Source organism: Etheostoma cragini, chromosome 15 (assembly GCF_013103735.1).
Source record: "Etheostoma cragini isolate CJK2018 chromosome 15, CSU_Ecrag_1.0, whole genome shotgun sequence".
Taxonomy (NCBI): Eukaryota; Metazoa; Chordata; class Actinopteri; order Perciformes; family Percidae; genus Etheostoma; species Etheostoma cragini.
This window is the reverse complement of record NC_048421.1, coordinates 22,127,808-22,147,993: the sequence shown is the minus strand read 5'-3', so window position 1 is coordinate 22,147,993 and position 20,186 is coordinate 22,127,808. Positions and strand designations below refer to the sequence as shown.

Sequence of the window (20,186 nt, the reverse complement as noted above, 5' to 3'; positions counted from 1 at the left end):
TGACAGGAAATGAACTGGAGTCTGTACACTTACATAGCATCATTACATGTCGTTTTGATTCCAGCCCCGTTCGGCTTCCTACTAGACAAGTACTGCCTAGTCAACAAGTGATAATGGCTGTTAAGTTGCTTACTTGTTCCAAGTGATATCCTGCTATCCTGAATGTATTCAAGAAAATAATACAAGACTATCTTGCATTAGGAGTGCCATGTCCGGATTTATACACAAAAAAAAAATCATTGTGTCACACAAAATGCGGCGGTTCGACAGTTCTACATTCCCAGTAAAGCCATAGGTTTGCCTCTGAACCTCCGTCAAATGAGCATGAAACCTCAACTAATCGATCTAGTTTATTAACAAGGATAAAATACAGGGTTGGTTATTAGTTTTAATACAAGAATTGGCCAGGAAGGAGACTTAAAGATTGGGGCATTTTAACACCGGCTGGTTGGCTGCCACACTGGCTGGTAGGACGCGCAAGGAAAAAACTTTTCACATAGATGCAACTCTTCTGTCCAAACTGCCCATGTCAAAGGGAAGCGTAGAGTGTACAGTAATTTGGCGTTTCAAAAGTTCAATTAAAAGAACATAGAAAATAATGAGAACTCAGGTGGCACAAAGGGAACCGATACTGAAACAGACAAATGGATTTTGTTCATTCTTTCCCTCCCCCATAATACCCCGCCTCACTTCATTCCGTTCCAAAAGAGGTTCCCTCCAATGTATCCTGGCAAAGCATGATGGGAAGTGAATGCTCTCCTAGGTCAATGAGGATTGGTGATTGGGAGGAGAGACAAACCTGCCAGCCACGGCCAAACATTCAGCTCGCTTCACATGTTAAAGAGGTAGCTCGACAGCTTCCGTTGTAACCCTGTGTTTCCAACACCAGGCACCTGTCACCAAATGTGGGGGACAAATACTTTTATAGTCATTTTTCACTGTATTTAGTTTAATATTCAGCTTGAGACGCCAAGGAGGAATACTAGCAGAAGAAAGGCACCATTTCCCATAAGGTGACATGTTCTTGATGAGGGAAAAACATTAAAAAAGAGAGAAACACTAAGTTTCAACATACCTGTTAAAACAAAAATTACATTTTCAGTCAAGATACTGGTGGGAACATCTTTTGAGGAAAGGACTCCAGTCCCCTTCCAGGGCAGGAAACCAAACGGCTTTCCTCTGTCAACTACATTGGCAGTTCAATCCCAACGGTCTGGATTTCCTCCACTCTCGCTGCCAGAGTGGCTGCCAGAATCAAATGCCGGCAATTAACAGTTCACCAGCAAATAGTTGATTTCCCGCCCTGCACCATCCTCTTTCTTTTCCTCTTTGCACCTCCTCCTCCTCCTCCACCTCCACTCATCTAGTCTTTTTTCTCCTCCTCTTTCTTCTCCTCCTCCTCTGTGGGGTAGGAGTGCCAGGTGAGGCGCTCCTCATAGAAGGAGATGACCACCTGGGGACATTTGACGTTGGCCTCCTTGGCCGGGACCAGGTCGGCCTCGTCCGAGTTTTTCCTGTTCATTTTAATTCAAGAGAAAAAGTATAAATGGGAGGAGAGGAGGAGAAAGGGAGACATGTGTGAGGGAGAGAGAAAGATGACAAAAAGAGGAGGAGAAAGACAGGACAAAAGAAATGAAACAATAGGAGGAACAAGTGATGCAGAGGTAGGTAAAAGGAGGAAGAAAAGAAAACAAGAGTTTTAGACAATGGGGACTTCACCATTTATTTCCATCAACAATTAACACAAACTGAAGGGTTTAGCCTCAATTAAAGGTGAACTATTATGCTTTTCCATGTTTTCTGTCATATCTATAATGCTATGCTGGATTTTTATGTTAAATGTAGCTAGAGTAAGGCTGCAAAATGAATACAGTTTTAATCACGATCTTGGCTTCCCACGATCAAATTTGTGTGATCGAGCGATTAAATGAGTCATTCCAGTCATAGAACGCTCCCTTTTCTTTTTGCAAAGCCCAGCCACATCTCCGTAAAACGACTGTCTGATCATGAGCCAATCAGAGTTGTTCCCTGCACCGCTTAGTTTCTAGATGTAGACAGTAACAGAGGACAGAGTAACGGGTGGAAAACTCAGATAGCAGTCGGTCATACGGCGGCCTCAAGGTCTTACCAGTAAACGCAACACTGTCCTGTCGGTGTTGTTTTTCAGACAACAGCAGAGACCAGTGTTAGTGTCTGTTAACTCACAGCGCTCTAGGGCGCGACTAACATTTTTCCTCTAGGTCGCACTGGTGTACTCAATGTCCTCGCATCCGCTGCCTCTCCACAACCAAAGCAATGTTGTTTATTGATATGGTTTAACTTTGCGTTACATGACCCATTTCTTCTGTAAAGCCGTGCCTATGGTTGGATGTCTCCTCTTACTCTCCGAGCAGCCCTGCCTCCATTGCTCAAACACGAATCCCAGTAACACAGAGAGACACAGCGCCGGTCCACACTGAAGATTTTTGTCCACAGTATTAATTGTTATTAACACAGCGGTATATTGTTCAGCATGAGAGGGAAACCTGTATTAGTCCCAGCGTTTCCACTGGTAACTGCTATTGCGGCGGCCACACCAAAAAACACAGAAAGTTATTGAATGCAATTAACTGCAATTGGTAGAGTAATGGCCTGAGACGGAGCCTGCTGGACCTGGGTGAGAGATGTGACCCATGGCCAGAAAATCATAGTTCATAAAAATGCAGTGACGATACAGACATTTCATACACACGACGTGAATTACTCCGCTGACCCACTATCCTGCGTGCTGGACCCTGGATAACGAGCCAGCCGTCCCTCTGAGTAGCCCTAGCATACGTCCATTGCACTCCCCCTCTCTCTAGCTCTTTCAATCAGTTATTGTTGAAAACAAGTGAAGGAGCTTTCACGGAGATACATAAAAAAAAAAATGTCAGATAGTTTTCCCTTGCATGTGTTGCAGCTGTATGCATGTACAAAATACAACATCAACATAAGAGGAATGTATTACATCTATGGATGTGAAAACAGAAATAGCCTATGGGACAATAACATTTGTTTAGGTTAAAATCCACAAATAAGTGTGATAATTAATCGTGATCTCAATATTGATCAAAATAATCATGATTATCATATTGGCCAAAATCGTGCAGCCCTACTACCTACCTACCTGTTTTATTTCAGGGCTTTCTGCTGATTTGCATTTGTAGTTTTGTGGTCGTGGTTGAAAATGAAAGTAAACAAGGTGATGCGATTAAGAAAACACTCTGTTGAATTGAGAGGGGACCCCTTCTACCTTTACACCGCTGAACAGCATGCTGCGTACAGCTCGTTTTCCATCGCTCGAGATAGTCAATTTAAAAGAGAGACCGGAAAAGCTACATTGTTGCAAACTAATATTTTTCAGCTCAGGGAACGAAACCGTGTCACGGCAGTTTATTGCTCAGGATACACGGAAGTGCCACATCGACTGTAAAGTTGTTTGCAGAGCAGTTATCAAGAAAGCTGCAAGCGGCAATAATGAAGGCCACAGTACTCGTTCATATGTTAAAGCCATGTCGCTGGACCTTTATAAAGTGACAGTGTAGACCCACCACTTCATGAGGAACATCAGCTCTCCACTGGAGTCTGTCGCTCCAATAATCCTCTCCGGCTGCAGACCTCTGCCAAAACCTCGGGCCTTCTCACCCTGGAGACAGGAAGGAAAAGAACAAGAGAACACATGACCAAAGAAGAAAAAACAGACCAAAGACAAAAAAAAAAAAAGAGGCCGGTAGGAGATAATGCTGCAATGATCATTAAAGCACCTGTGTGTATACTTTGTAAATGATTAGTTACTAAAGTGTTCATTTGTTCTTTGCTCCGGCTGATTTCTATGGAGTCAGATCAGTATCGATATTATTCAATGCACACAAGAGGATTCACAAATGTATTTCCGCATTGATATGTAAATAAAATGCTGTATAAATGTCAGTGTTGCAGAGACGAGGGGAGCGTCCCACATCAAGCGGCCATGAGCCTAGTTGAATCCCCTCCGCAGACTGCAAGAACCCCAACGTTGAGAAGTGTAAAAACATTTTTGAGTTCATTATGACACTGTTGCTGTACTGTAGGCAATTAATAGGAAACACAGGATTAGTCATGGAAAATGAGAAAAGTTTTCTTTTTGTATAATGTAGCAAAAAAGTTAACAGTGTAATGCAATTTGAGTTAACTTGACTCATATAAATGACTGTTACGTAGTGATGTAACGGACCATAGTTGATCCGTGGTCCTAGAGCTGCACATTAAAAAGTTTTTTTTTTTTTTTAGATCGTCATCGCAATATACATTTATTTAATGAAAGAGTGCGACATATCGCAATGAGACAAAACTGATTTCTTTTTTTTAGTAAGAAAAATGTATCATTTTATTATCATTTGTCATTTTAATTCAATATAATTTTAATTATGTTCAATAAAAAAAACATTGTAAATTGTTTAGTTGTATTAAATTTAACAACAATGTTTTTTAGCTGAATACTGAAAGCAGCAGAACTGAGTTCACTTCAAAATTTGTTTATTTATCCGTTAATATCATTATCACAATTTTCAACATCATCAGTGTTTCCTCTATGTTGATGTGGGCCCGCCAAGGTAAAATATCTTGCCACCATGGTATAGGACAGGCGCACCACAGGGTTTCCGCTTTGGACACCGCCGCTCCTTCAGTTGATTATGAAAAGTCGTAAAGTCATAATTACATGACTCTGCAGAGCGTCTGCGCTACTGAACTCAAGCAAACTGTCATCCAATCTCTCTCCCCGAGCAAAAGGAACAGTGACAGGATCACTTGCAAAGTCATGGAAACCAAGTAAACAACAGGGTGAGTACTACTTGTCACTCAATCTTAGATAAAGTGACAAACAGCAATGAAAGCCGCGACATGAAATCCACACTCACGGGTCCTGTGAAACATGACAGCCACAGTTTCTTGGAAAAAAGCACTGTAGACACTGAATTTTAGGATTTTTTATTTTTTTTTAATTTATTTTTAAATCAGACCCCAGATAGGACAAGAAGCTAATGTTGGCAAACACTGCTGTCCCTCTGCCGCCACGCAGCAGGAGATGCTGTATTTCTCTGCACGTTAGCTACGGTTTTAAAACCAATTTCCAGGTTAGTGGGGGGTGCAAACCGCTCAAAACCAACAAGAAAAACGTAGCTAGTAATGTTCACTCAGCATTTTGTTGTTAAACTGTGTGTAAAATGAGTAGTGACGTTAAATCACCGGGTTCAGGTAACCACCCTACGGTACCGTCTATTTGCTGGATGGTTTCAAGGTAACAGTCGGTAGCTACCATTAGCAGATGAGCCCGTTGACTGCACGCTGTTGTTCATATTTTGATGTGAGATGCTAAAAACTTTGGTAACTTTTTTTTACTCGGCATTTGTTAAACCCTCTGTGTGCATTCATTAATATTGGGATTAGATTTCTGCGACGTTTCAGTCTGGGGTAACCCCTTTCCTGCTCTCACCTCCTCCTTCTTCCTCTTGCTCCCTCGCTCCTCCGAGTCTCCCGAGGCCTCACTGACAACTTTCCTCTTGCCCTCCTTCTTTTTCTCCTCCTTCTCCTTGTGTTTTTGCATGTACTCTGCAATAAGGTCGGGGCAGTCCAGGTTGTCTTGCGGCTCCCATGTGTTATCCTCACTGGAAAGGTAAGTGCAGACAGGAGAAAATCTTGTCAGATTTTGTTTCTGGGCAACAAATTCTCACTTTAAGTGATAATTCTCACTTTAAGTGATAATTTGTATAATTCCTTTTTTTTTTTCATTTGCGGGTCTGCAACTTAAGTATCAAAATACCAACCCTTCCACTTCAAGGGCATGATTCAATGCCGAAATTTATGCTGAAGATTATTTGCTATTTGTAAATGAACAAGATACACTCACACTGCTGTGCAAAAGCCTTGCAAAAATATGCAGTGAACTAAGAAAGTTTTCAAAATATAAATAATGATTGTTTATTTTTATCAGTTTACAAAACGAGAAAACAAAAGAAAAATCTAAATCTAATCAATATCTGGTGTTACTACCCTTTGCCTTCATCAAATCTTATTGGCACCCTTGCAAAAAGTCGGACAACGTTAAGGATCGTAGACAGTGGTTGGCCGAGGAAACTTCAAAAAACACATCAAGCTTCTTTCCCTTTGGGAAGATATCCAGAAGGGACATCGGCTCAGAACTGGCAGAAACCAGTGGGCCCTAGGTAGACCATCTACTGTCCGAAGAAATCTGGCCAGAAGCTGTCCACATGGAAGAAAAGCCATGAGTCCAACACAGAAACAAGGCCAAGCGAGTCAACTATGCACCACAACATATAGGAGGAACTGGGGTGCAAAGAAATGGCAGCAGACTGATGAGTAAAAATGAAAAAAGGGCGGGCACACCAAATATTCATTTGATTTAGATTCCTCTTCTGTTAATTCACTGCCTTTTATTAATTGATGAACATAAACCATGTCTGTCTGTCTCAGGACCACAACACAAACTCATTAATATAAAATAAAAACTCCTACTTACTCTGAGAAGCCCTTCCATTTCAGCAGAAACTCTACTCTTCCCTTCACCACTCTGCGGTCCAAAACCTTCTCCACTACATACTCTTCTTCCTCCTCCTCCTCTGCTGCTGCTGCTGCTGCTGCTGTGGCGGCGGCAGCAGGTGTTGGTGGTGCCGCTGCTGCTGCTGCTGCTTCTGCTGCAGCTGCAGGAGGTGCTGCAGGCTGCTCCTCCTCCTCGGCCTTCTTGCCCTTCTTTCCTGCTACGGTCGCCAGCTTGACGTCTGCTGAGGGCGCCTTTGGTAGACCCAAGGGGGAAACATGCAGAGGTAATGATACAAGATTTAGAATAAGTAATGGAGGCGTGGGTGAATTATAGTTGACCATGTTTTACATATTAAAATGTTCTGTTTGAATGGAGAAAATGCAAGAGCAGATGAGGTGACCAATCCATCAAGTATCTTGTGCATTAAAACTGAATTGTAGGCCACAAAAGTCATTAACTGGAGCTACATGCACAGTAGCCTCAATCTGTGAGAATCGCCAGATGTTCATTGCCTTGCAAAGCTAGCAAGCGACAAGTTGAAAATGACATGTTTTGAGAAACGTTCTGATCGTGCAATAAGGCAGGCCTGGTTGGTTCTTTTGGGGAATAATTGTAAAGATTTACAAAGAATCTGTTTAACTTTAAGCCATTTTATATCTAACTGGGATTTCAAAGCTGAGCCCTGCTCTCTGTCAACATGCAAAATGCCGTTTCTTCCATCTGGGTCAAAACGTTCCACCTAAACAAGTTCCTTCCTGAGACTATTTTGCAGAGTCAAAGAAGTTACATCCAGAGCTTCACGCCACGCAAGACTATTGGGATTGTTTAAAAGAAATGCAAACAAGCCAGAGCGTGTTTCTCCTAACCCAGAATGTATGTGTGGAGAAGCCTGACCTTACACCGCAGCGCTGTTGAGATGGGTCTGGCAATGAGAGACTACATTCACAGTATTCTGCAGTTGTTTGCCTTTAACTATACTGATGTGGCGGTATGCACAACGACAGACAAAAGGGAAAAAGCTGTATCAGATCCCTGATAAAAGAATTCCCTCAAAAGCTGATACAATATTTACATGCGTTAATAATTGCCAAACATGAGTAAAAAAAAGCCTGCCTGCAACTTAAAACAAAATCCACAGACAAACTGGACGAAGTGGATTTAATAGCAAGTAATAGCGGAATAATAGTAACAGCCCCCTGCAGTTGTAGAGAAGGCAGACATTTTACTTGATATAGACTGTGCTGCTGCTGCAAAAGTTGAAACAGGGTCACATTTTTGGTGTTTTGTCACAAGCTTTGCAGCTGAACTTAACCAGTTTAAAATAAATCAGCCTGCACTTTGACACATTAGCATTGTTGGATCTTATTTAAAAGGTAATATTCCTGAACAGTAATGGCACCCTCAAAGAACTCAATATCAGATGTCCAACAAAATAAAGATGTTGGTTCATTAAAAACATCCCAATTCTCTTGTATATTACTCCTATTTGCTTTAGCTTTATTGGGGTTGCTCAGTTTGACAAAATGATGACACGTAAGGTGAACAAATCAGTCTCGCCGGGATTTTGCAATGGCGCCAATTAATGCAAATTCAACCAATCACAGAGACTTTAGTGCAATACACAATTTTGACCAATTACAGCGACTCTCCGCAAATTTGAGCAATAACCGGAATTTCCCACAACTTCAACCAATCCCAGCAGTCCCACTTGCCGGACTCTGGTATGCGACTCTAACCCCCAAAGTCCACAGGATGCGGAACGGCTGCAGAGTCATTAGGTTTCCAATAAAGTCAATGTGTGTACTTCCACTAACTGTGGAACGGCTTCGTGTGCCCCAGCTCCGGCAATCCACAGCCCCCCCGAAACAGATTTGAACAGCTTCTATTTTTTCCGGATGCCGGAGGGCTCAGCGGCAGTACAGCACACGGCCGATAGTGCGGGACAGAGGTCGAGCACAGAAGCAAATAAAACAACCGGTTAATTTTCAAAATAAAATAGGCCATGCTCATGGCGGATCATATTTCCCTGCACTACCCCTTAAAAAACACACCCTGTCCAGAGTCCTCTCTAGTCCTCTGGATAGAAACAAACTGTTGTTTTTTGTGGTTTCTTTTCTACATGAATTTGCGAGATCTCGTGGGTCCTTGAGACTTTAGCTTTCGTTCATGGCTGCAGCCGTTCCACAACAAATCCGGACCTGGTGGGCGCTTCGACGGACGGCGGAGCACGGAGCCGACACGCAGCGGAGCCGATCCGCATCCTGTGGAATTTGGGGGTAAGAGCCAATGACCAAGCAGGAGTAAGAACGTGTTGACGTCACACGTGCGTTGCCATACTTATTTCCTTGTTTCTGATATGAAGACGAAACGTGGGGAGTAGTGACTCCAACATCTGATTTACCAACAAAAGAAAGCCGGTCCAAATCATGTCAAACCATCCTGCCAACCGGCAAACACTTCAACATCAATGTACGCTCGGACAATTTTTCACTCTGAAGTTGCTGACAGTGGCTGCCGTTTCAATCCTGTCTGCTTTCTGCAGCGGATGGGGCTGCTCAGTTCCCCCCGCGACTGACGCGCACACACAAACACACACGATGGATGCAGGAAAAACCAGAGATGAGATGTACAGGATGACCTAAATTAAGGGACAGCTATGCTTGTTAATGTAAATGCAAGTCCTTTATCAAACCGTATGAAAGTGTGTCCCAGCCCAGGACAGGAAATGAACTAACAATGTAAAGATCAAAGCCACTGACAGTTAAGTTCAACTTTGATTCATTAATTAATTCAATACATTCTTTTTTGTTTAAAATCCACCAGCCATTTTTATATTACACCAACATTTACAGCATCATAAGCCTTTTTGTTGAAGTTACTAGGAAAATACAGCCAAGCATTATATTCTCCTCAAAACAAGTTCCCTTTTTTATTTTTAACAAACTATAACAAAACATTTTTTGAGCTGCAACCATCTCAAAAGGCTGTGAAATCCTGGAGGGCCTGACCAATCAAACCTTTCTCTCATCTTCTAATAACTAAGCTCAGGATATACACAGATACATAGTATCAACTGGACAGCTGGCAGATATTGACACAAAAGTAATATTATATATCAAGGACAAACTTAGTCAGTGGCCTACAGTGACTCAATGGAAGAAACTGGCATAGCAAAAACTTAATTTTATGATGACATTGATTGGAAAGAAATGATTTAATGAGAATTAGTTTTATCTGGCTAACACCTGATCTGCTTAATAATTGGATTGATGGCCTTAAGGAGACAAACTCAATTGGGAAAAACTAAAGCCTCCAGTTAGACCTGCTGACTCCTATTCCAACCCAGATCAAAAGCCAAGGGGAAGCCATGTTAGGGCAGCCAAGGAGCGAAAATGCTGAAACCCGAGTGTGCAGGGAAAGAAGGGGGAGGGGTCAGCACCAGATAAGAGCTGAACCATTCAAAGAAAAGACTGGCTCCATGGATGTGACTGGCTTTTTAAAAGCAGAACGAGTTGGATTTTGTCTGTTGCCGTATGTAAACAACATTCAAAGTTGACCCCTCATTCTCGGCTAAAATAAGTTTATGGTGCTCCGCAGCAACAGCTTCACTCTCGGTTTGGAACCAGCATTGTCCGCTTGGCGTTTTGCTTCGCTACATTTGCGGGGTTTTCGGCGCCGTGTCCGCCATTTTCACTGCTTCCTCCTGGATGCCTGCTTATGAACGGGCACCTGGTCTCTACGTTTTTAATCGAGGCTGACACAAAAACGCCACAAAACACAGCAAAAATAAAATACAGGCTTCGCCACTCACTTAGCGAGTCATAAGTGATGACTGAGAGGGAGTAATATTGTGTATACATAGTTTTTTTTAGGAAAAGCCTAACGTTACTCAATGTGCCTTTAACGGTTACATCTGTAGTGTCTGCTGAGCTACGCCACACGCCGTTGACGTTGATATGGTTTGGTAGCGGGGAAGAAAAACGCGATACACCCAACCCCCTCATGTCTCCAGAACAAACGTGATTTGCACACTGCTTCCACAGAAACACACTGCAGAAACTTTCCATACTTGTGTCAATTGAACACATTATTCCCGAATTGAATGGGTGGTATGACTAACGTTACAAGTTGCAGTAACGGCACACGATGCCCATAGGTACCGTCCAGTTGCATATGAGCAGCGCCGAAGCGAGCTGCACATCATTTTTACAGCATGCATGTACATGCTGTACCTCACGGGGTACATTAGCTAAATAGTCAACGATTGCTAAAGTGGGCTCGGACAATACCGTTTAATTTGCTCGGTCCGCAATGTATTGCAAATCACGAAAGCTAGGCGGCCAGCCCCCTACAACCACAGGGCAACATGGCTGGCGTGATTCCCCTCTGCAGCTAGCTGAGCCTTACCTTTACAGAGAAATCTTCGGAGCGCTCGTATGGGCTTACGGTAGGCCCGAGTGAAAACAACGTTATTTGACCTGTTGTAGGCAAGAAGCAAGCCGGAGACGCGTCAGTGGCGACACACAGGTACCCAAGGAGTGAGTGTGCCGTGCTTTGCGTCGACTTTCTCTCAATGTGCAACAACACAATAGCCCCAGCGTCGCTAACAACCAGCACCGATCCCGTTCTGCCCGCCAACAACACTGCAGGAAGTTACGTCAGTGGGTAAGATGGAACGCAAGGTTTTGTGGGAGGTGAAGTATTTGCCAGTTACAAATGCAAATATTTCTAGATACAGTACCGATTTCAGCAAACTACAAGGTACAAATAGGATATATATATATATATATATATATATATATATATATATATATATATAAAGATTTCAACTGGAGATGTGGCGTTTCAAGTGCTTCACTTTGTGCGTAGTAGACTTATTTTATTAGTACTAAAAGTACAAACAAATTGTACTCAATTAAAAGTACCAATACTTTGATGACATATTACACAAGTACAAGTGAAATTACCTATCTGAAAAATGACTCAAGTAAAAGTAATAAGTAGTTCATTTAAAATGAACTTTATTTAAAAGTTAATTAGTTACATAAAAAAAAATTCAAAGTGTTGGGGACATCTTTACCATTTCGTGAAAATAGGACAAGGGGTCAGAATTCCAAAACTATTTTGTTTTTAATTAAAGAAAAATCCATGCAAATATATAAACATCTATACAAATGTATGCCCATGTAATAATAACAACACATGTCACACATGACATTTAAGACCCTTATTGGCCCTCTTGACTTTAAATGAAAAACAGTCTTTCAAATATGGCCAAGGAGTTTTGTTGTTTTGGGCAGCAGAATTTTATGTTTCAGCTAAGGGACTTTTTGTTTTGAGTTTGTGGGTCTACCAGAGGAGTTTTGTGATCTTCAGTCAAGGTAGACTTGACCCTCCCTTCTCGGGAACAAGATGGTTGTGTTTAGGAAAAGGTCTCGGGTGGGCTTAGGGTTTTGTGGTGCAGAAATAACGGACCGGTTAAAGAAGAAAGCGGCTTCCCTGACACTCAGCAACAACAGGATGCACGCAACAGGCCAGGTTGGAGATATAATCTCTCCACCTTGTACTGGGCCTTCTCAGAGACCCCCTCCCAGCTGGACATGTCTGGACCTCTTCCCTAGGGAGGCGCCCAAGAGGCATTCTTACCAGATGCCCGAGCCACCTCAACTGGCTCCTTTCGGCGGCTCTACTCCAAGCTCCCCACAATGACTGTGTTTCTCACGCTATCTCTAAGGGAGACGCCACCCACCCTCCTGAGGAAACCCCTTTTGGCCAATTGTACCCTGGATCTCGTTCTTTTGATCATGACCCAGCCTTTATGACCATAGGTGAATGTAGGAACGAAAACTGACCAGTAGTTCGAGAGTTTTGCCTTCTTGCTCAGCTCTCTTTTCATCACAATGGTGTGATAAATTGAATGTAATACCGTACCCGCTCCGCCGATTCTCCGACCAATCTCCCGCTCCATTATCCCTTCACTCGTGAACGAGACCCCAAGGTTTTTAGACTCCTTCACTTGGGGTAAGGACTCACTCCCTACCTGAAGAAGGCACTCCATCGGTTTCCTGTTAAGAACCGTAGCCTCAGATTTAGAGGGGCAGATGCTCATCGCAGCCGCTTCGCACTCAGCTGCGAACCGATTCAGTGAGTCCTGAAGGTCACAGACCGATGATGCCATCAGGGCCACATCATCTGCAAAAAGCAGCGATGAGATTCCAGCCCACCAAGCTGCAACCTCTCCCCAGCCCGACTTCACTTCCCTTGTCTTCCTGCTTCTGGCAAGAGCAGTCGTGTTTTTCCTCCTCTCCCCTCTTACCTCAGCTTGGCTCCTTCCCAGTCTGTCTGGCTTGTCTTGTGGTACTTTTTTATTTTCTCTTTGTCCCCTGCCTGCTGTTTTCCTGGAACATTCAACATGGAATTGATCAACTGGTCGCTCAGCGCTATTGACAAGATTTCTTAAACATGCTTCTCCGGGGGAGCTGCACTGTCCCAGCGGGACGTTCGCTGCAGGCTACGCTCGCGATTCCTATTCACGGGATTGGCAGGTGGTCTGCCTGGATGTCCTGACTGTGGAAGACGTTGAAGATATTTGGATAATTGGAATTCTGTTTGTGGGACTTCTGATCATCTGCCTTGGGGGTCTCCCTGACTTATAGTAAAATTGGTAAGACAGCCGCCAGCAAATTTACCCACCAGCTGTCTGGGGAACTTAAAGAGTGCCTAGATGGAATGATTGAGAGGATGAAGGTTTTACATCTAAGGGCTGACCAGTCCTGTGAACTGTCTCGCAACATCTCAGACCGGACCGTGGAAGCGCAGAAGGGGATCGACACCAACAGGGCCCAGTCGGTGGAGTTGCTTCGTGTGACCACCGGTCTGGCAGAGAAGGTAGATGGACTGCAGAAATCACTACGTGATATGGATGCTCGCTTGACGCTGACGTCGGTAACAATTGAGTGATGGACATTGATTCGTACAAATTCCATCGAGTCACCCTAAATTTGGATTGAAATTGATCAACTATTTCCCAGACCCCCCCCCCCCCCCCCCCCCCCCCCCCTTTTTTTTTGCACGAGCGGGAAAACAATTTGCAGCTGACATTCTATCTTGTCCCTTGCACTGGCTTATCTCTCCAAGGTCATGCCGATGGACTGAACCTTTACCAACACAGACAGTCTTAAGCCAAACATTTACACACACAACTCATTCTCACACACACACACACCATACACCACCCCCCCCATCCAGCCCCACGTCCATCTGACTGCCTCGTTTCTTTCTTACTTGTGTTTCTCTCACCCTCACACCCATGGTCAAGGCGGGGCTGAACTGAGCTGTTTTGCACAGCGCAGTCAGTCTGTCTCACATTTCACATACACATTTCACATTAGTCCTTCATGCATGTAGTCTTGTGCATTATGTTATGTCTTGTCTTATCCTGCTGTCATAAATCCTTTTCTGAGTGCATGTGGCGGTGCTTTCACTAGCTGCGGCTCGGAGGCTCTCAAAACTCTCAAAACTGTGTTTCGTTGCATTGTACCTGTACATGTGTAATGACAATAAAGTTGAATCTAATACCCTGTCCATAAATACTACAAAGAGGATTGGTGACCAAGTGCAGCCCTGGCGGAGGCCAAACCTCACCTGGAACGAGTCCGACTTACTGCCAAGAACCTGGACACAGCTCTCGCTTTGGTCACACAGAGATTGGATGGCCCTGAGTGTCCTCCTCACTCCACACTCCCGCAGCATCTCCCATAGTATGTCCTGGGGGAACCAGTCATACGCCTTCTCCAGATCCACAAAACCCATGTAGACCGGTTGGACATACCTCCAGAATCCTTGCGAGAGCAGAACGGAATCCACATTGTTCCTCGTCAATCCAAGGTTCGACTATTGCCCAAACTCCCGTGTTCTTATGTGTTCAGTAATTTACTTACAAAGCTTAGATTGTAAAACATTTGCAACATTTTTCATTTTCATTTTCATTTTTTGCTCTCCAATCCTTCCAATATCCTGTTGAGGTCTAGTGACAAAGGCCATAGCATATAATTCCATCTTTATTTTACAAGATAATGAGCTAAAAGGGGTCCTGCGGTTTTGAAACTAAAGCAATACAGCAGGTGGAGGGCAAGATGGGTTTAGGGTTTCTACCAGCCTCCAGAGCTGAGTGTACACGAGTGAACCCTACGGGTGGGGTTTATTATACCCCTACCCCTGTGTCCGATGCATCCACCTCCACGTTAAACTAGCGGTCCGGGTCAGGCTGAAACAGAATGGGGGCTTACGCAATAACCCATGAAGGGACTTAGCATGCAGAAAACTGCCAAAGGGAACAGTCTTAATATGCATCTGTTGGGCCAATTCTTGATCCAAAAAACTCATCAGCACTGGTGTCGATAGGCACACCCACAGGGGAACTCCGGGATTGCCACAGAAGGGAGGCCTGGAGCTGAATATGGCGAGCTTGCCTTACCAAAACTTCTCCCTTTAATGATGACCCAATCCTTTTCCTGAGTGAACTGGGCAGGAAGAGAGAGAGACAATCATGCACAACCCACCTACTTGGCTTTGAGTTCAGAGCTCCTCGTAGAGACGAGGTCGCTTCCGGGGCAAAGCGGTGGGGAGGAGTCAATAGTTGACAGACAGGTAACCTGGGGCTGACTATGGTCTTACGGCGGCGCTCCCAAATGCGGTTATCAAACCTGATGTCTATCAGTTTATCCAGCGTAGCAGACTCATCATGGAACACCAGTTTATCCTTCAAAGTCTCAGACAGTTAATGAACCCTCCTTTCAACGCCTCATCATTCCAGGCACTCACCGCTGCCAGAGTCCGGAACTCCACCAACTGAAGAGACAACAGCCTGTTTTTCAGCCTCCCTATCCCATACTGGGTGATGAAAACCTTCATCTCTGTGGTAAAGGTGGTAGGAGTTGCACAGACATTCCCATATCGCAGATTCCCAGGAACGTGCAGAACCGATGGTAGGCTAGAGTTAATCAGGTAGGCGAACGGAATCTATCCGTGGCAAAGGTCAGTGGTTGTTGCTCTAAAAGAACACAGTGTAAGAAAATCACCACAGTTTAGTTTTTGGTCGGATCACACAGTCAAGTTTGAATGGTGAACAGAACCCAAATGCAGACAGAACGCAGATGCAGGAGTGTGAATTAGTACTCAAGTATGGAGTACAGGTTTCCAAGGGGGAAAAGCAAGTCCAGGTTCCCAGGGTCGAGAACAGGTGGTTTCCGGGAAGGATTGGTCCGTCAGAGGAAGACAGATGGGGTCCAGTGGTCCGGTGGTTGTCTGGTCCAGTGGATGGTAGGAGTGAGGCGGTAGCAGGAGTCAGGTTCTAAAGGCAACTGAGGCACAAGAAAAAGGATCAGGACAGGCAAACAGACAAATGACACATGAAGCAGAGGTTGATGTTGGTAGGTGCAATTAGGACAGACAGATGGAGAAGAGAGACAGAAGCTGTTTCTCAATGTCAAGGATCCTTCCTTGTTAGGACTAGTCCTTCCAAGTCGGGTCCTTCAGAGGCTAGGCCAGGCTCCTCCTTAGCCTTCGGAGAACACGTACAATGGAACAGGATACCAAGTGCACATCATTGCGTGCTTGCATCACAGAGTTATTTTGCCGCCTTCTCTTCCGCGCTGCATTTCAAAACACTCCAGGAAATGGATGTGGAACTGTGAACTGTGTTGTTCGAATATTTTGTTGAGATGGAGAAGGCGAATCAGCGTCAGTCTGCTTGCAGGAGGAGAATAATCTGTCGGCAACTTTGCTCGCAACGTACTAAGATATGTCACATTACCAACACTGATGGGCTATTATGTAAGCAATATTCTTTTTTTCTAATTCATCTTATGTCATTAAATTACAAACTGGTGGGAGTTCATGTTTGCAGTTGTCATAAAACTTACTGTTAAGGAGAATTGCATTAGTTAATCTTAATTCCATTGAGTTTACAGTAGCAGTTTAAATTAGCTTGTAGTTTACTGCATACCTGTAACATTAGCTCATTGTCCAGTAGCTTCTAGCTTTCAAACAAATGTGGAGGAAAGTATGATAAGCAACTACTACAAGGTAAATGCTCCCAGCTAATGAGCTACCACAGGTAATATGAGATGCAGTTATTTGCAAGTGAGAAAGGGTAAATAGTACTGTAAACGCACAAGCTACAACCACCATGAAAAGCCATAATAACACCATTGATAAACAACCGCAAACACAGTACAGGTATGTGTTAATAGGTGTTACACCAAGTACCTTCATGTTACAGTATGGTTAAATATACTTGAGACGCAATTCTAATCTTACAAGGACATGTTGGATAACGACTGGACTTACCTAAAGCTGTCTAATGGTACCAGGACAGGTTGGACAACTACTGGACTAACCTTATGTTACCAGGACAGGTTGGATAACTACTGGACTAACCTAATGGTACCAGGACAGGTTGGATAACTACTGGACTAACCTTATGTTACCAGGACAGGTTGGATAACTACTGGAATGACCTAAAGCTATCTAATGCTACCAGGACAGGTTGGATAACTACTGGACTAACCTTATATTACCAGGACAGGTTGGATAACTACTGGACTAACCTTATGTTACCAGGACAGGTTGGATAACTACTGGAATGACCTAAAGCTATCTAATGCTACCAGGACAGGTTGGATAACTTCTGGACTAACCTTATGGTACCAGGACAGGTTGGATAACTACTGGACTAACCTAATGGTACCAGGACAGGTTGGATAACTACTGGACTAACCTAATGCTACCAGGACAGGTTGGATAACTACTGGACTAACCTTATGTTACCAGGACAGGTTGGATGACTACTGGACTAACCTAATGTTACCAGGACAGGTTGGATAACTACTGGACTAACCTTATGTTACCAGGACAGGTTGGATAACTACTGGACTAACCTTATGTTACCAGGACAGTTTGGATAACTACTGGACTAACCTAATGTTACCAGGACAGGTTGGATAACTACTGGACTACGCCAGAAATGAGCGAGACATTGACTCACTGATCCACACTACCAGGATCTACAGCAATGACATTGGAATGTCGTTCAGACTGGACAAGTGTGGTTGCATGGTATCAAAAAGAGGGAAGATGATCAGAACTGAGGGGATTGAACTACCAGAAGGCCAGATTGCAGATGTTCAAGATAGTTACAAATACCTTGGGATGCCACAGGCTAACGGAAACCATGAGGAGGCAGCAAGGAAGACCGCCACAGTCAAATACCTACAAAGAGTGAGGCAGGTCCTGAAAAGTCAGCTGAACGGGAAAAACAAGATCCGAGCCATGGGTTTCACCCCAAATCCAGCACCCTGAGGCTGTAGGCCGAGGGCTAGTGAGTGTCAAGACCACTGTCCAGGATGAAACAACGAAGATCCAGGAGTAGATCAGAAAGATGGCCCCCAAAGATGAAGGGCTTAGTGAATACCTCAGGCAGGTGAGGACAAGGAAGAGAAAGAACCGTCATGGAGGGACAAGCATATAAAGACATATATATATATATATATATATATATATATATATATATATAGTTTATAAATCCTAAAGTTTTCAGTGATAAAGTATTTTCTTATAATATTAATAAAATGTTAACTGATATATGCCAAAAAGGCAGAATGACTCCATATAGCTGTAATGCAGTCTTTGGGTGAAGGAAATATACAATCTCTCCATCTAGTGGCAAAACGTCAAAGGTGCAGATTTAAGGTCAAAGTCTGCGTCTTTGCAAAATCTGGGCTGTTAATATGTAAAACTTCTAAGAAATGCTCTTAACAATTGTCCTAAACTTTGGTTTTTCAGTCCAGAAAATGTTGTCAACGACCCAGATGGGGTGGGGACTATGACTATGTTATATATGTTATATTGATATTATAGGTTTTAGCATTAATGTGTTTGTTTGTGTGTGAGTGTGTTTTCCATTGTTCGTTGAATGCTCGGGTTGGATGGTCTGCCGTCTCCACCCGTGGCTCCACTTTTATTTATAAGGCTGTTTCTGGACTTAATTAATAATAATAATAAAAATACATTTTGTTTGTAATAAACTTTATACTTAAGACAAACCTCAAAGTGCTACAGGTAGGATCATAAAAGCACATCAGTTTAAAATATACTGTATATAAATAGTGCAACGACAATATTGTGCAAGGTAAAAACTCCTGAGTTCTGCTAAAAACAAATGGTTTTAGTCCTTTTTTAAAGGTCTCAATAGTCTGTGGTGGTGGACTGTGTCCTTCTTACGGGTTTGCATCCTATTAAAAAGTACAGGACGTAACTGTCTACTGTCCCTAAAGTCTATTCTGGGGGAAAAAAGTATTTCAGTATGCTGCACAGTATGCTGAAAGATTGAAAATAACCATTATATGATTAACCTTAATAAGTTCTCTCTGGGTTTCTAAAGGTTGAATTAACCCTTATGTTGAACCTGGCTCAAATTGACACATTTTCTTATATCAGTGTTCTTTTTAACACCCCAAAATAACATGATTGATTCCACACAACGCTCTTTGGCAACTAAAAATCTCTACTTTCATTTATTTTGGGGTGTCAATTTTATAGCAGTGTTTTTGAATTAGTATCGAGTGAAAGTCTGTAATTATCTATCAACACGCTTTCCTTTAATTTTAGTCCAAATAATTCTGAATTTCTGCTTTTCTAACTCAAGCATTAGGTATAATTTCCTGTCGATGAGGTTTCTTACCAAAAATTGCAAAACTAACTGTAAAACCAAAGTATGTTAGTTAGTATATGTTATTGTTACGTAGTGTTGAAAATATAAAAAAAACACTGAAAAACTGCATAAAAAGAGACAAAAATGTAAGAAAAAGTTAAAAACGTTGATTGAAAGCATCAACAAAAGTGTTGATTTTCAAATTTGACGGGAAGACAACACAAGGATAGATTCAGCATGTTGACTCTGACATTGTCTCCTTCCTCTGGTTATGTAACACCGCCATCTGCTGGGGATGTCCAACTGGTTTAGGAAACCTTTCGTCATCAATAGACAAACTTTTAGCACTTTAACACTTAAGAAACTTGTTCATGCCACTACACCATTCTTAACGCTTGTGTTGGGGTCAAATTGACCTGTTTCAAAGTGTTTTATATCAGAAATATGGATTTATTTCAACCAACTTGCCCAAAAATAACATGGATGATTCCACACGTTGTTCTTCAGGTAACGTTAATGATTACTTTCATTGAATTATTTGGGTATTTTATTTAATCTTATAGCAGTTGAATTCTTTTTTTTTTACATGGTTTTCAAACTAAACTTTAACATAAACACATCTGTGATCTACTCAACATCCTCTGATCTTAACTGTTAATCAAAATAATTCCTAATTTCTGCCTTTTTAACTAAAAACCTATGTCTAATTTGACATAAATGAGCTTTGTTGACCATGAATTCCAAGAATAAGTGTGAAATCTATCATTAAACCAGCATCAGGTTTTTTAAAAAGCGGCAAAACCATGGAAAAGGTGACCGCTAAATCAGAAAAAGTGACAAAAACATGGGAAAAGCACCAAAAAATGTTAATGTTCACCTGGAAGGACAAATTCATGGTTAACGGGAAGTCAACAA

At 42.8% G+C, this 20,186-nt stretch overlaps 1 protein-coding gene and 1 long non-coding RNA gene across 2 annotated transcripts; one reads left to right on the top strand and one right to left on the bottom strand.

Moving 5' to 3' along the window:
- Window positions 1–375: 375 nt before the first annotated feature.
- On the bottom strand, window positions 376–11,212 carry cbx1a (chromobox homolog 1a (HP1 beta homolog Drosophila); the record flags this gene model as incomplete). The annotated part of the gene is made up of 5 exons (XM_034894469.1): window positions 376–1,514; window positions 3,573–3,667; window positions 5,495–5,666; window positions 6,539–6,810; window positions 10,967–11,212. Coding segments are annotated over 5 exons (936 nt in total), but the record flags the coding sequence as incomplete, so codon positions are not given.
- Window positions 11,213–16,995: 5,783 nt separating this feature from the next.
- On the top strand, window positions 16,996–17,426 carry LOC117958209. Its single transcript, XR_004659659.1, has 3 exons — window positions 16,996–17,057; window positions 17,108–17,187; window positions 17,278–17,426. It is a non-coding gene; the product is annotated as an uncharacterized LOC117958209 (long non-coding RNA).
- The last annotated feature ends 2,760 nt before the right edge of the window (window positions 17,427–20,186 follow it).